Source organism: Engystomops pustulosus, chromosome 3, assembly GCF_040894005.1.
Source record: "Engystomops pustulosus chromosome 3, aEngPut4.maternal, whole genome shotgun sequence".
NCBI classification, from domain to species: Eukaryota; Metazoa; Chordata; class Amphibia; order Anura; family Leptodactylidae; genus Engystomops; species Engystomops pustulosus.
Window position 1 is genome coordinate 101,223,703 of NC_092413.1, and position 16,820 is coordinate 101,240,522.

The window sequence follows — 16,820 nt, forward strand, 5'->3', positions numbered from 1 at the left end:
CAACTCTCTGGATATGATCCTTCAGACAGTTTTCAATCCACTTGAAAAGAACAATTGCACTAGAAAGAACATAAAAAATGCTTTCACGTATATTTATAAAGTGTTTGCACCAGTTTTGTGTCACAGCTGTACTGTGTCCATTAAAATGTGTACCAAAAAGGACGTGTTAGTGCTTAGTCGCACCGTGCACCACAATTCTGTCTGCTCACATTTGTGCAGCATGAACAAAAAAAATGGGGCACACTTCCCGAGCAGTGCAGGGGCGCCAGATTCGTGAAGAACATGTGCCACGATTCATGAATCTGGCACCTCCTGCACACTCTACAAGCAAACTGCACATACTGAAGTTTTCACTGTTTTTGATAAATGTGGGCCCATATGTATACAGATGTAATTGAGCTGATTTTGTGAAAGCAGGTTTTTCATTTTACAGATGGGTTTTCACTGTAATTTCACAGGACTGCAGGTGGAATGTGAACTCAGTTATGGTCTACCTTAATAGTTGATGCAAATATTCAGTTCTGCTACACTTGTGTTTTATATCACCATCCCTGCTTCTGTATTTAAAGTTATATTATAGATACATTATGCCAAAAATAGCACCATGTTAACATAATGTAGATGTAGGTCACTGGAGTTAGATATTATGGTGTAAATATTATTTTGCAGGACTAGTAAGAGTGGGGGGTCTTCTCTGGCAGTGAAGGAGTGAATGACATGAGTACTTGATAGACAACACAGATGGGACCCACCCTCAACCAAATAAGGCCAAGAAGAATGCAGAAGCAAGTGTGCTAAGAATAAACCTGAACATTAATGGATAATGTTACAAGACACTCGGAGACTTGTCCCCTGCAAAGTGCAGTTATTATGAGACAAGCTGCAGGGCCCTGACTGGCTCTAATCAGTTCCTTTGCTTTTTTTTGCTGTCTCAGATTTTCGGTTCTTCTTAGAGTTGAATACCTGATATTATTATTATTAGGGATCCTCAGAAGGACTGTAAAACTTTTCAAGTAGTGACCTGGAAACTCTTAGTTTGATCAGAGGACTTCTTACCGTTAGCCTTCAGGAGGAGACGCAGTAATTGATCTAGTTCCAGGCAGCATAAAAGAGGAAGGAACTGAGTTACGAAACACAGAATCCGACCCAAAAACTTAAAAAAATAACGCGTCTCTACACCTGAAGACTTATGACCTGCTACTGCCATTGATTCCTTAACGTCCAAACAGTGCCATGACGGAAAGCACAGCTGAAGGTAATTCAAGCATTTTTAATACACTATTAGTTTGTATTGATTTGCAATGATAAAGTTAATGTTACGTTAAGTATGTCGATAATTAAATGTGTCGTTCCTGACAAAACTTCTATTTTGTTTTGCTCTATTCATTTGGAAGGGAAAGAATGTTTGCTTTTGTTGACTGTTGGTATGTAGCAAATACTATTTCCAGTTATAGGAAAGAAATTTAGAATTATCTTTAGATTGAGAGTAAATTGTTTTAACTTTATATTTTTTGTATGTTTAGTAGCTGGAAAATAAAATCTCTTGTTGCCTCTATAAATAACTTGAAATAGGATGCCTGCCATGGATAATCTCTGTCTTCTAATGTGACATTAGAACAGCTTTATTGGACTCATCAGCTCCTTGTCCTTTTAACCATAGAGTGTGGTCATTTTCACATTGTACATATGCATACCTGCAGTTAAGAAATACTCAGACACCTGTTGTTAAGAATATTTTATCTTTCATAACGGGATTATAGTTATACAACTGGTGAAATGTGTTTATGTGTATGCATTGTTTATATTATTGATATTATGTGTGATTTCTAGTAGAGGGCTAGAGGGTTTTCATGGGTGCTGTAAAATACTGAGATCAGAGATGGTTATCGTGTAATTTAGTAGATGTCTTCCCTGATACGTCACAAAATGGCAGTGAATGAGGCAACATCATCTTCTTTAAAGGGAATGTGTCACTAAAAAACACCTGTCTAACTCTAACTCTATCTAACTCTAAATACTGAATATATATATATATATCTATCTATTTTTATACACATATACAGCCTATATATATATATATATATATATATATATATATATATATATATATATATATGGCCATGGTTAAAATAGATGAAAACTTCTCTTTAGAAAATACCATCATTTCCTTCTCTACTTAGTTGATATTACAGCCAGGCCCATCTGTACGCAGCATACCTTGAAAACTCTCCATAGACCTCAGAAAGTCATCTATAACCCTTTGCTGTCCATGGCCATGAGACTGTTGTAAAATGTGTGCCTTGTCCTGTTAACAGAACAAAGTTAAGATAGCAGTCAGCATAATCATGAACAAAAAAAAAACATGACATGTTTTGTTATCTGGCTTTAATAATTATAGTGGTGACAGATTTTGACACAAGTTAATTGAAACTTGTGCAGTAAATATTCCCTTGGTTTCACTGTCCAGTGCAATCCATTGCAATGGTTACATTGTGTGGCTTACAAGCTATGCATGTCACTTCCTCCAATATGGAGGATGCCCATTAGATGGTGTGCAAGCTTTGGCTTTCTAGTATCAGGCTTAAATTGTATTTTAGTATGTTAAGCAATTGTTGTAAGAATGAAGAACCTGTATTATTTCTAGAGAATAAAGATAATCATTGGTACAGCCAAAATATACAGTACTTTAATCATATACTCAACCCAAGGGACTCTGTCACCGGATTTGACCCCAGTAATCTAACAGCACCCTCAGAAAGGGTGTGAAATGTCCTTAGCATAATTTTGCCTACTAGAGAATCAACTCTGATGTTACATTAGTTGAAAAATTAACTAATTATCAAATTAGCTGAAAACTCTTATATTTTGATAAGCCTGAGGGGGAGTGTCATTTAAGATGTCCATTAAAAGGCAAGAATCTTATTTTTCTTATCATCAATAATATACCAGGGCCATGGTTCTAGCTGGTGTAGAACAACCCCCTAGACATGGGAATTTAAAAAACTTTCCCTCTTTTAGCCATTCATCTCAGTCACTTATATGTGACTTTGAAAGAGATTTTTTTGAATAGACAAATGGACCAGATTTTACATAAAAGAGGGAATTCTACAAAGAATATGGAATAGCATACCTAGTGGGATTGTTAGTTTAGTGGGTTAACAGGAATGTGGGGAATTTATCAAGAATGTGGGTCAGTTCTTGATATGCCCCCCCCCCCCCGCCCCTCATGTCTGGCCAGATATATTAAGAGGCTTTGGCACAATGCACCCAATGCCCCTCACTGCTTACTTGGCGTGGGGGTGACATGGGGAAATGCAATTCCTGGTTTGCTCCTGATGTTCCCCTGCTCAGCATGTCAGGCCAGTAATATTAAGATGCTCTGGCATGGCCAACTCCACACCCCTACCTGCCCATTTGGCAAGGAGGTGATGTCAGCAATGGGTAGTCGAAATTACTGGCCTTGTACCAGTACAAACCTTGACAAATCTACCCCACAGTCTGTTTAAGTGTGATGGCCATGATGGCAAATCTGACAACAGGAGGTGTCATGATAATTTGTGGAATGTAGTAAAATGTTAAAATTCCTGAAAGAAAAGGAAACCTTACTTCTAGAACAGTACATGGCTGTTCTCAAATTATATTTAATATAGAAGTCTCTTAATGAATATTGAAAGTACTGTAATGTAAGACATGCAATTGCTTTCTCTGTATCTACAAAAGATAAAGACGCTATCTACAACGATTTTTATTATTTCAAGTGGCTTTGACTAAAGACAAGACCTTTGTATGAGTAAACATAAACCTTTCAAATATACAGAAAACCATAACATGATATTTCATCTCTGAATGTTGCTTCTTTTGACTCCTGATAAATACTGGTAATAATTTCACTTTGACTATTTGCTTGGTAGAAGCCTCGTTCAGCATGTAAAGCATTGAAAAGTCAAACTAAGATAACAGGCACATCTTACCCAGAGTTTTCTATCTATATATATATATTTTTTTTTTTTTCAAACACTATGATATTAGTTATGATTGAAAATTGTCAGACTTCGCTGGAATTTGCTCTCTAGCTACCACCATTGAGGATGAACAGGGTGTCATGAAGAATATAGGATGACATGAGTAGTAATTCCACAGACATTACGCAACATCAGGAACAAGATGAAATCGACAAATTTGTATTCCCGGCCCTTTAGAATCTTTTTTATCCAAATTGGGCTGGTGATTTCACAGAGTATTTATCCTCCTCCATAGAAAGAGTAGAGATCCATGTGAATCTGCAGAAGTAAATTGACTTGGTATAAACTATAAAATCTGTAGACCATGCACATTTTCACATGGAGTCTTTATGCACCTTCTGGTACTGTAATACAACGCCATTTTTTTAAAATATAAAACTCCAACTTTTGTATCTAAATAATTTATTTAAATGCAGCACATACAGTAACTACTTTCCTAAAAATATACAGGTCGTATAAGTATTAGATAAGTGGAGAAGACAGACAATGGACTTCAATTATTATTATTCATGATCCATGTTCTCCATATCTCCATAGGGATTTAACTTTCTTCCTAGACCCAAGTGGGAGACCTCTCTCCTAGCCAAACCAGTCCCCTCACTGTGTGGATTCTAAGACATCAAAGTAACACTGGCCACAGTTAGGAGTCTGTGCCTTTTGGAATAGATAAACTGGTTGGCTTTTATTCCACATCATGTGACTAGGTTTTTATGTATGTCAGGCGTAGGCTAAAGCTCCATTCACACTGCTGTAATTGTGTCTGTGCTCCGGCCACACAAGTAGTAGCCAGATCATGGCCACAATAGAATCCCGGTGTGGTGGTGTATGGCGTCTTACCTCACTGTGACCGAGGAAGATGGCCATGGTGCTAAATATAGAACATATCTTAGATTTTGCTTGATTTGTGTCAGCTCGACTTTCAATGGAGAGGGGAGGGGTGAGGAGTGCTCCTCCACCCTTCTCTACCCAGCAGGGTGCTATGCCCAAGATCCAGTCTGGGCGAGCATATGGCGGTGTGATTGAGGCCTAACACTAGGCTCATTTTACAAATGTAAATTTGACCACACCCTCCCTTAATGTAGAAAATCATACTTTCAATTGCATAGTAAGGACATGAACAAAAACCACTTTCTGGTCACGTTACTAGAATTAGAGGAATAAGATACTAATATTTGCCTTTCATGGCAAGGAACATGTTTACAATAGGTTTTCTAATACCAGCACACAGTATACAAATAATCGGAGAACACTAAAAAGTAGAATATGTAAAGTATCATGGCAGGCAAACAGGGTCTGCAGCTATGTAATGTTTTGGGATTCTTACAGGTTGCATAATATTACATATTATATTACACAATGTTTCAAATAATTGTAACACTCAAAAGCACAAAAGGCAAAAAAAATTTTTTAAAAAGTCATAAGTAAATCTGAAAACACACAATTAATTTTAGAGTAGAAATTGCTTTTAACACAAATCCTGAATAAACATCATATAAACATGAGGCAGCTGTTCGTCAAACCATAAAGATTTTGTCATTTTGATCTAGTGACAAAATCTGTCAATTCATCCACTAGTAATGCTATGTTTAAATGCTGAAATATGTTTGTTCAAATTTCACATTTATGCCATAAATCATTCTGCCAGTTTTTCATGGTCTCTAAAAATCTAACTGTTCATAACATGTTGTAAGGGCATAATGACTCTGTAGCCTTCACAGACATATGGCTGATGCAAGCCCTTTTATTTTGGTCAGCAGTTGGATGAATTCTTATCCTGCTTTTGGCAGTGGGAAAAAGCTAAAACAGGTGGTATATCCTTACAGCTTCATGAATGGCCTGTGTGGAATGTTTAGAGGGTGTGCCAAGTTTGTTGGCACCTTATTTTTGGTGCTTGTTCTAAGTTTAATTTGTTAGACTAAGCTATTATTTTAAACACCATCATTATTCTGTCGCAGGCATAACTTTTGTGTTTTCAATGTAGTGTGGACTATATATTAATATTACCTTCCAACGCAATCTTTATATGAAAGTAATGCAGCTTGAAGACTGACACTGAAGGTTGAAGATATTAGGACCATGAAAAATGAAAAATGAAATGCTCTACTGGATAGGTAGCATATAAACCCCATACAGGGGCATGAAGGACTATATCCTAAACTCAAACTATTAAACCACTGCCAGCGTTATTGTCAAGCAGTGTAACACCTTCTAGTTTTTGTTTCTTTCATGGCCCAGTGTGGTGGCATCATACTGAAAATCAACTTCGAAATGAGCTGTAAATTGGCTGTGTAAAGTCAAGGAGGAGGAGAGTTTAACAGCTCTGAACGCCTCCTCCTCTGTGATTGACATCATGCATTGGACTTTAGAAGATCTGGTTAGTGATGTCTCTGGATTCAGGATCAATTACAGTGAAGGGGGGCTTTAATAATAGACATTCAGACACAACCTTGGCTGTTCCACAACTCCTGGGTTGCAGCAACAGTGTGTTCTTCTCTAGGCCCTATTGATCTCAAAACCTATAGTCTTTAAAGTTTAAAATTTCTAAACTGTCTGGGTTCCAAGCCGGTTGTTCCTAGGAATAGTGCAATTGACTTTTGAGTTCTTGGTCCTTCACCCTAACATGGTGGTGAACGTTCTCTTTTCCACTCTCCTTATTTTTAAGCTTTGATTGGCAAATGGAGTGCATTTGCATGGGAAATGCTGCTACTATTAGGCTCTACTATCATTATTATCATTATTTTTACTATGAATCGATCTATTTATTTTTGGCAACACCTTTCATCAGGTCTCTGTCACTAATTCTGTCACCACTACCTGTTAGAGTGGCTCACAAGGATTCTATCCCAGCCTTTTTCTAGTCAATACATACATTAATAATTCTAAAATCATCTTTTCTATATTATGTAAATGATTCTGGGAACATGGTCAGAGGCAGTGATGTCACCTCTGTTACCTCTCCCCTCCCCCTGCTCATGTCTGTGTTTAATGTATAATAAATCATTGCTAGAGCTTGTGCTTTATCTACTGGACATGCTGTCTTCTGTTATACACATGTTAGAGACACAGACATCAGCTATGTTTGTATCTGACATGCTCATCCATACACATTCCTGCATCCTAGAGCAGTTGAATATCTCTCACACACAGGCTACAGGGAGCGTGGCTGCCAGAAAAAGGAAATATAGAGAGCAGCCAGCACCAGGAGTGTCACATCATTACACAGGATGTCAGTCATGTGTATAGGAGTATGTCATACACACACAGGCTGCAGCGGGCGTGGCCACCACCTGCAGGAAGTACATACAGGATCCAGCATCAGGAGTGTCACATCAATATACAGGCTGTCAGTCATGTGTATAGGAGTATCTCATACACACACAGGCTGCAGGGAATGTGGCCGCCAGCACCAGGAGTATCACATCTTTATACATGCTGTCAGTCATGTGTATAGGAGTATCTCATACACACACAGGCTGCAGTGGGCATGGTCTCCAGCACCAGGAAGCACAAAGAAGCAGCACCAAGACTTTCACATTATTCTACAGGCTGTCAGTAATGTGTATAGGAGTATCTCATAAACACACAGGCCTCAGGGGGCGGGGCTGCCAGCTCCAGAAGTGTCACATTATACAGACTGTCATCCATGTGTATATGAGTATTGCATACACAGACAGGCTGCAGGGGCCAATAGGTCCAGGAAGCAAATAGAGGCAGAAGCACCAGGAGTGTCACATCATTATACAGGCTGTCAGTCAAGCACAGGGGGTATGGATGTGCCTCCCACTCATGAATAAACTGAACAACTGAATATGATAATGATTCATTGGACCTCTCTCAGGTCATTTGTATACAGCTTTAGTACCTGATTGTTTAAGTTTACAGGTATGTAGAGGGAGATAGGGGGCAATGAAGAGATAGGGGCAATGCTTTCTAATGGAAGTTTATGAAAATATATTTAGTTTTGGAGGTTAATTTGCCTGACAGGTTCCCTTCAACACTAGTTACAGAGGGTCAGTGCACCATAATCATACCATGCCCAGAACAATTTATGTCCATACCTATCATTATATGCATTCAGAAGAGAGTTCTAATGTAGTTAACATTTTGTCATAAAAATACATATTTTCTATTGGAATATATAATAAAAGGTAACGTACAAAGCTTGTCATTTTTTGTGCTGTGTTCCATTTCCATAGAGAACATCAAAAGCCTTCCCCTGCTATTGGCTAATGTCAGACTGTCAGAGGGATAGGGAATCCAAACCTGTGAGAAGGCCTTTGTTATGTAAATGAGACAGTTTGCTCATATCCTCTCACTATGTGATGAAAATAGCATCTTACATTTGAATCTTATTCTGTGCTCCTCGAAATTCCTCCAGACCATCATGATAAATATTTCGCTCTTGGCTTGCAAGATCTGCTAATCCCCACTTTAGAATTTTTGTCAACCTTATTGACAAATTAGTTCTAATAAAATCCTCAAAGCAATCACAAGTCGTCAGCCTCCTGCCAAGTGTCTGAGAAAAAGACATATATTGCTTCCTCGACACATTCTTAATTGATAAAAAAAGAAGTGATGGATTGAATTATGGTCAAAGAGGTTTCCTTTTTAGAGTTTGTTCTAAATACCTTTAATTGACTGTAAATACTGCAGTATGTTTATGGACAAAAATCACACATGGGTTAAGCAGCTTTTTTACACATAAATAAAAAAAAATCTGTAACAAACCTGGTTGAAAAATAAATAAGAAAGTAGTTATATATGAGTCACCACCACAGGAAACATTACCTGCTATTTATTTTTGTCAGATCGTGTGGAAAAGCTTTATATTAGCTCAGTATAAGTGTAGTATGTGACAATTTACCTGAAACACCATTAGAGTGTCTGACATAGTCGGTAGGCAGTCTGAGACATACCTTATTAGGCTGATGCTTTTTTCAAGACTTAGAAACAAGACTGTGTGCTTGGATACGGCCACCTCTGCTGGACTGATTGCACAAAGAAACATGAAATATGAATATGACATTTCCGGGAGTTACTGCAGGTCCCCCAGCCGTCCTGTGGCAATAATTGCTGAATCCAGGTGGCCAGGCAGGACTCAATAGTACATGTCTGGCCACCACATGTACAAATGTGGGGTGGTCGTATCCTAGGAAGCTATTTGGGACGACATGGCTACATTTATGAGAAATTATCTTAACACAGAAACATTTTTTTAATAACATGCAATTGAAGAAATGTTTACATGTGGTAAATGAAATAAATTAAATGTGAGTGCCCTGATGGGAATTCCCCTATAAGGAACGCACCAGTTCCCTGTGCTGAAAAAACAGGGATGGATGTAGTTAGTAAATTTTCAGTCGGTCAGTTTTGGCATTCTGTTTAAGAAAAAAAAATTGTTTGGGCCACTTCTATTAGATTTTACAATAAATAAGGTGTGGCCTATGAAAAGCGGAATGGCTTTGGACCAAAGAGTCTCTGTGCCAAATATAATGCAAAAGCTCCAGAATGTTTGTGCAGGTTTATGGTGTAATCTAATCTAACTAATAGGAGGTGCCAAGTATGACAAGGCAGTCTTATGCTACACTAGATTTATCCTCTAGCATCAGACACAATTGTAAATAACAGAATAACACTATCTTTTCTAACTGCGCACTGATTTAAAAATATGGTTCTCTGGGTTATAGGGACCAAGATTATGACATCTATGTGATGCTCCTACTCCAGACTCTCAGCATGCTTCATTTCAGGCAAAATTTTACTATTTACTGCTTTTGGGCATGTGAATTTGGGAGTGATTTGCTTAAATAAATGTTGTTTTTTCAAATACATAGGCAAAGCAAAAAAGATTACTTCATACCCTACCCAAAGGTGCTGCTAATTTACTGGTAAAACTGATTGTGGCAGGATCCATTTAAAACCTTTATCTTCTGACTCATGATTTATTTTATTTGCCAAGTAAATATATACACTAAGACTATAGTATCTTCTCAAGAATTTTATGTTTTAATTGCATCATAAATATTCATCTTCCTGATTAAATGATGATGCATTCATCTACACTTTTCTAGCTTCACTTACCAACACTTACTAAAATATTGCAGCAACTCTGCTTATTTTATGTAATGGAAAGTGAAATTAATACCAGAAGGGCTAATGATTAATTGCTTCACTGGGTCTGGCCTGACTTGGAAAGCTCTCTGTGGTGTACCCAGAATATGTAAATAGGTGATGCATGTAGCTTCTTCTGTGAAAAAAAATAAGTAGAGTCATTTGGTAAATTGAAATTCAATTTTATTATTCATTATCACTCAGGAGCGTCTCATGACCCCATTATCTAAATATTAATGTAGCCAGATATAAGCTTAGATTAGTACAGAGCCAGCATAGTTGTGCTCATAACATATCTAAATGAAATCAGAAATTGTAACAACGGCTATCGGTTTGAAGACTGGATAATTCACAGAAAAAAGAAAAGAATTGTCCTAAAAGTACATTTGATGTATATGCATTATTTTATTTGTATGGGATGATAAATCAATTGAAAGGTTTAGTAGTTTTTTTCTAATCTTAAAGTCGACCTTGTATAAACTTGTATTTTATTCAGTAATCAAGATCATTTAAAATAGGTGCTGTGTACACAAAGGCCTACTACAGAAACTAATAACTATTGCTGTATATTACTGGGATGTGTAGCTGTAGTTGTCAGCTCACCCCTTTTCTATCATCTATTGGCTGAAGCTGTACTGTACCAGCCAGTCTTTCTGCATGAGCTCGGAAAACTGTACCAAATTGACCTGTTTTAATTGCTTTCTTCTAAAAAGGGACGAGATAGCAATGAAAGGTAGATGGAAAATGGGGCTTTATGAACGCACTTGCACCACAATTCTGGAGGTTTCGTGGCAAAAACACTGTCTAAAATGCCTTGCGCCACACATATCAAGGCTTTAAGACCTTTTTTGGCACTTTTCCGACTTGTCCGATTAAGGGGCGTGTCCTTCAGGAAAATAGGCATGGCCTCATGAGAAAGGCGTGTGGCTTGCAGGAAATCGTCCATGCGCCAAAATTCTGATGCACAATTTACACCAACTAAAAGTAGGTCTAAAGTAGGGACTGACAGTCTTATACTGCACCAGAATAAATCATCACAGTGATAAATCTGGCACAGCAAAGACTAGTGTTTTCCAGCTAGAAACTAGTGGAACTTGAGACACATTGTTAAATCCCCCCTCTGGGTCTCTATCATCTCTTTTCATGTTTCCTTTTATGGTTGGTTGCAATGAGCTTATACTAGCTTATACTTTGGGGTCTAGTGCCCTGACTCTTAGCAGTATTGCCCCAAAACTTACCAGCAGCAGCACGTTTTATACATTTACTGGCACAGTCTGACACAGAATCATAAGTTGAAGCAGAATAGTAATCTAAATAATTAGGGATATGGTTACATGGTATATTATATGAGCAACCATGCTTAGACCTCTATGAACTGACATAATGTGAACCAGTAATAACTAGTGATGAGTGGATCCTTTGAATTTCAAAAGCCTGTTCAAGTACCAAATCCAGACACCAACCTGAATTCAGTGCTGACACCAATCATGGATGTTAACTGGCAAAGGTGCCAGCATCCTTTTGCTCTGCCAGTACTGATCATTAACCACAGGAGGAGGTTGAGCCCAACACAGAACTTCTAATCCCAGGGGAACCAAATCAAGAAAAGTTTGCTACAAACCCAAACTGTGCTGTTTGGGTTCGCTCAACAAAGACCTTTGCATGCATTCACATAAATTGGTTGTATACAAAGGAACAAGGTAATGGCCCATGCCACTCTTAAGTCCCTTGTTCCAAGTGATTTTCTCTTACAGATGCAGGTGCTGTCTACATCAGAAAGTACTTGAACAAAACTCAGATTAATTGACAATATGTCCTAAACTATAGAGACCATTCAGCTCATTGTGCAGAAGAGTTTAGACCAAATAAAAGTAGGTTTAAATAGAATTCAACAGTCTTACGATGCATCAGAATCTATCACTGTGATAAATCTGGAGCAGCAAAAGACTAGTCTTGTCTATTTCTGCACTGTTGAACCATGCAACACATTGATAAATTCTACCCAATATGTGCATGGACAAAAAATGGATCCCATTCAGGTGCCATCCTAGTGCAATCAGTTTTTCAGTACGTGTTTCAAGGAAGTAGCTCAGAGCAGGCACAACTTGGATTACGTTAGGACTAGAAAAACGGATCCTTGTGCTTTCTAAAGTATGAGGACTGAAGTCGGACTAAACTTGGATGAAGATCTAATGATTTCACATGTGGTGTGCACAGAGTGGGAAAAAGAGTTAACTTTTTTTTGGTTATTAGCTTCTTTTGAGCACCTTAACAAATATCTGCATGTTTTATACATTAATTTCACAATTTTAAATAGTGACTAGTAGTATATATCGAAGAATAGTTTTCTTATATTAAATTGTTTACTGGAATGTAAGGCTGAAGTCCATGAATTGGTAGTGAGCTAATTATATATGCATATCATATTTTTGTTTAATCTTTCGCCTTATTTATAATGTGAATGAATGCAAATGATTGTGGTGCATGAACCATAGGACCACCATAGCTAATTGTATGCAAAATACCATAATCAAAATATTACTGTGTAGATGGCATTAGTAATGTTATCAAGGAATCATGCAAGAAGTAGGCTGAGATGTGCACAATATCTAACCTTTTATTTATTTTATACACTTCTCATTCCAAGCAGCCACTTGAATTGGGTTCACATTAAGTGTAATGCTCTGTTTTTCTTCTGTTAGAGTGGCATGAACCCTTATTGTTCCTCTGTGTGCAACCAATTTTATACAAAGACAGATTTAGCATGAGTCTGGCTCAGAAAACTTTGTTCATCTGCTTTATGTATGGAAACTTAGTTTAAGGCTAGACAGCAATATTTTTATGGAACTATCTTTGCTAAATTGCAAATAATTCAACTGTGTTTTCAATTTCTGCCATTGCTGGTTTTATTTTCAAACCTCTTCTATAGAAAGGACAATAATAATTTTCTCTGTGGCTATGAATAGAATGAGTGACCTGTTCAGGTTCTGGTTCAGATGAACCCAAACCTGGAAGTTGTGTCCATGTTGTGTCAGGTTCTGGGTGCTTACCCCCACCAGTTACACCCCCTATCAATGCTCTCAGTAATGGCAGATGTTACCAGCAGGTAATTAGCCGAACCTGAACTTGCGGCTAAAGTCTTCTGTGACCCAAACCCAGAAAGTTTGTGCTGACATGAAAATTGCAATTTAAGCCCGCTCATCACTAGCTATGAGCAATAAAGCTGGTCTATTTTACATAAAAATCTGATACAACTCTTCCCTTCATGTGGCAGATTCTGTTCTCCAACACAACTGTTTGGAGATTGGTAGCAAACCTTCTTTTGAGATGAGAAAATCTATCCATCAATTTGTAGATTTTACTCAAATCCAATGCTTACCCAGTACCCAATTTTTCTGATTCACTTTAGATGAGCCAGTGTTGCTCCAGTTGTATTTTATTTATGTAAACGATCCTATTTCATTCTTTTTTTACAAATTTTGTCATTAGAGTTAGCGCTATAGGACTAGCATTGGGGTAACCTCGCTAGCCCTGTCCCTAATTAAAAAATTGTGGTAAATTAACTAAGCAAGATAGGACCTTTTATTATAATATCAGTTTTTACGATCACTTGAGCGGTTTATATAGCAATTTCTAAGACAATAGGGCTGATTTGATTCGATCTGTTAAAAAATTTTGCAAAACTTCAGTGAATCAAATTTTGAATGATTTGCTGTTCTCAAATAAGTTGATAGATTTTCATGGTAACTCCTTAAACTGTAAATCACAATCAGCAGTGGTACTGGTGTAGAGTGAGCTTCTATATGCTATGTAAACAAATGGTTATCATATACTATAAAACACCCATTTTTAATTTACAGTATGGTATTTGAAGTTTACTAGGTATAGTAATTTTTTTTTTAAATAAAACTCCTTACAAAAAACAATTAATGAAATTCCTGATGCAAGTTCATTTGGGGGGTGAATTCTTTATTTACTTATTTATTTACTCATATACTTGGTTAATTTACAAATCAAATTTACTGGAAGGCAGGATGGAAATTACATAGTAAGTATTCATGAGTGGACCCTAATTTTAATAATCTACGGCCCCTGAAGACCAAACCTGGACCCCAAACTGTTTAAATGCTGATGGCAAATTCACCAGCTGCATTGAAATAGCTGTGGCTGTGCTCCCAACACCATTTTAGGGAGGGTCAAAGCTCCCAATGATCTCATCCGGGAGTGACAATCCTCCCCAAAATGGAGGCACACTGTACTGCCGATATGCTAGTGGCATTTAAAGAATTAAAAGTGGGAGGTTAACTCAAACCCACACCAATACTCCGTTCAACACTTGTAGTAAGGACTTATGCACACGCCAGTGTACAGAGGCTGCGAACTGGCCAAACAAAGTGTGGGCAGCTCATGGTCTTTATAGAGTCTCATCGCACAGTGACCAAGCCGTGTGGCTGCGTCGTCGAAGATAGAAGAAGTCCTATCTTTGAGATGATTTTTGGCTCAACCATTAAGCTACCTATAGAGAGGGTTGTGTGCTTCACCCAAGTTCCAGCCCAGGTGAAGCACACAGCTGTCTGCATGGGGCCTAAAAGAGACACTATGGGGGAGATCTCCTCTTTTACTATATTGCTAATGAAAGGAAAGTAAATAAAACAAAATTCAAAAATAAAACTTTCTCTTTTTAAGTCATAAAATAAACTATACATATATATTTTTTAAATCATCAAACAAATACTTAAACAAACTATTACATGTGTTAAATATTCTACACATCTACAACCCTTCATTTTCTTGTCAGATGAATATTTTTTATATACATGTCAAGCCTCCCTTTGGGCTGATTGTTAGCAGTTTAGCATTTTGCAATCACAGCTGTTCATGTTAGCACCCGGCCCATAAATCTGTCTCACAGTACAGTACTTTGGTTTCATTATGGATTCAAAAGACAAGATTTTCAGCTACACAGAAATAGATTCCGACATGGAGGAGGATTGTGACAAAACAAGAAGCAATTAAGCAAAAAGATTGAACTGTAAAGCATTTTCATTACGGAGTCTTGGCAAGGAGTTTACTTAGGGATAAAGCAAAAAGTTTTCAGAGTAAAATATTTATTTATAAAGAGTCTAATTATTTAGATTACATATCTTGTTTATGACCCATCTATATTACTACTTGTTGAGCAGGCACCAAGCCAAAAATATTTATGCTTTGATTTCATGAAGAACATTCGGTCTTGATTTTGTAGCAGAGCGAACTAGAAACTTTACTGAGCAATATGTTGTATTTCTAAATGATACACATGCCAGGCATGCTATCAATGCCCAAGTATTAGTGTCTGTCTTTTATGTAATGCTTGTGTTCTAAGTATAAGTGTACCGGAATCACAACATCTTTTAAGGATTCATTATATTATCTTTGTGAAACAGCTGAGGACATTAGTTGAAGATCAGATTAACAGTTGTGGCTGACAGTTATCACCCTAGATAACAGCAATTACATGCATATTCATCTCAGCAGAGGGTAAGAGATAAGTAACCTCTACTCTTGCTTATCTTTGAGTGACAACAAAGACTTAAATTGAATCTGTCAGTAAACTAGCCATGTATAAACTAAACATATGGCCCTGTAGGTATTGGTTCCTAAAAGCTTAAGTTAGGTATCCTGCATCCATAGGTAGAACAAAGAGAGAGATTCAATTTTGTTTATATGCAAATGATACACCAGTCATCATGGTCACTACCACAGTGCACAATAAAACTCATGTGCATATAACTAAAATGTATTCCTCTTTATTAGAGGGGTTGTCAAGGCTCAGCAAAATGTAGATAACAGGCCTGTGGGGGTGTACAGGGCTGTAGAAACAAAAAAAAAGTTATGCTTACCTCCTCTGTCGCTCCTGTTGTCCTGTGCCACTGCCTGACAGTGCCATGCTGCTTTTTGCTTACAGGGACAGGGCTGTTACAGTGTTAGATTCAATGCTGTACCAGGCAACTGGAAGTAGTCGGATCAAACAAGGTCATCAAACAAGGTCATGGCACTGACAGGCAGTGGTCATAACTTTTTTTTATCAGCACTTCCCAGGCCAGTTATCTAGATTTTTCTAAGCCCAGATGACCACTTTAATGCCATGGAGTTTCTCAGGAAAGGTATGCTTTTGATGCAGAACACTTAACCTTTAATGCCATATTTAGTTTAGCCTACAAGCTGGCAGTGCCTTATCTTGATGTCAGATGTTGGTTGACTGGAAAACCCCAACTTGTTGACAGACTCTATCAAAATCATTAGGCTTCTGTAGCTCAAATCCCCATTAGTTTTCCTCAAATGGGACAATAGAAACATATTCAAATAATTTTTGCTGATTCTGAATAATGTTTTTCTAGACTTCTTTTGTGCTTCTAAAGTTTAGAACGTTAAGAACCCCTGGGTATAATCCCATGTAGCACATGGCTGCATGCCAATGATTACACCTGTTAAAGGCTGAGCCATCCAGCAGATGAAACATATTTTTTTTTGCAAAAGATTAGGCCAAAGGCAAACTCTTGAAAGCTGATGTGCCTGCATGTAGGCGTAATTTTTGTTTAAATGAGGTGCCACTATGTGGGATTTGCCTTCATGAATCAGCTGTGGTTTTGTATATTTCATTGGCATTTAAACACTGCTGCTTAGTCCTCTTTGATGTAAATGTTG

At 37.6% G+C, this 16,820-nt stretch overlaps 1 protein-coding gene across 40 annotated transcripts in view; it reads left to right on the top strand.

Annotated features, from left to right (window-relative positions):
* Positions 1-835: 835 nt before the first annotated feature.
* Positions 836-16,820, top strand: part of TRDN (triadin) — a 478,227-nt gene continuing 462,242 nt past the window's right edge. For all 40 annotated transcript variants that reach the window (XR_011854160.1, XR_011854161.1, XM_072141623.1 and 37 more), the window contains exon 1: positions 836-1,255. Coding sequence is in view for 38 of the 40 variants with exons in the window: in XM_072141623.1 (XP_071997724.1) it covers positions 1,234-1,255 (22 nt within the window). In the remaining 2 variants the exon portion in view is untranslated. The remainder of the gene's footprint in view (positions 1,256-16,820) is intronic.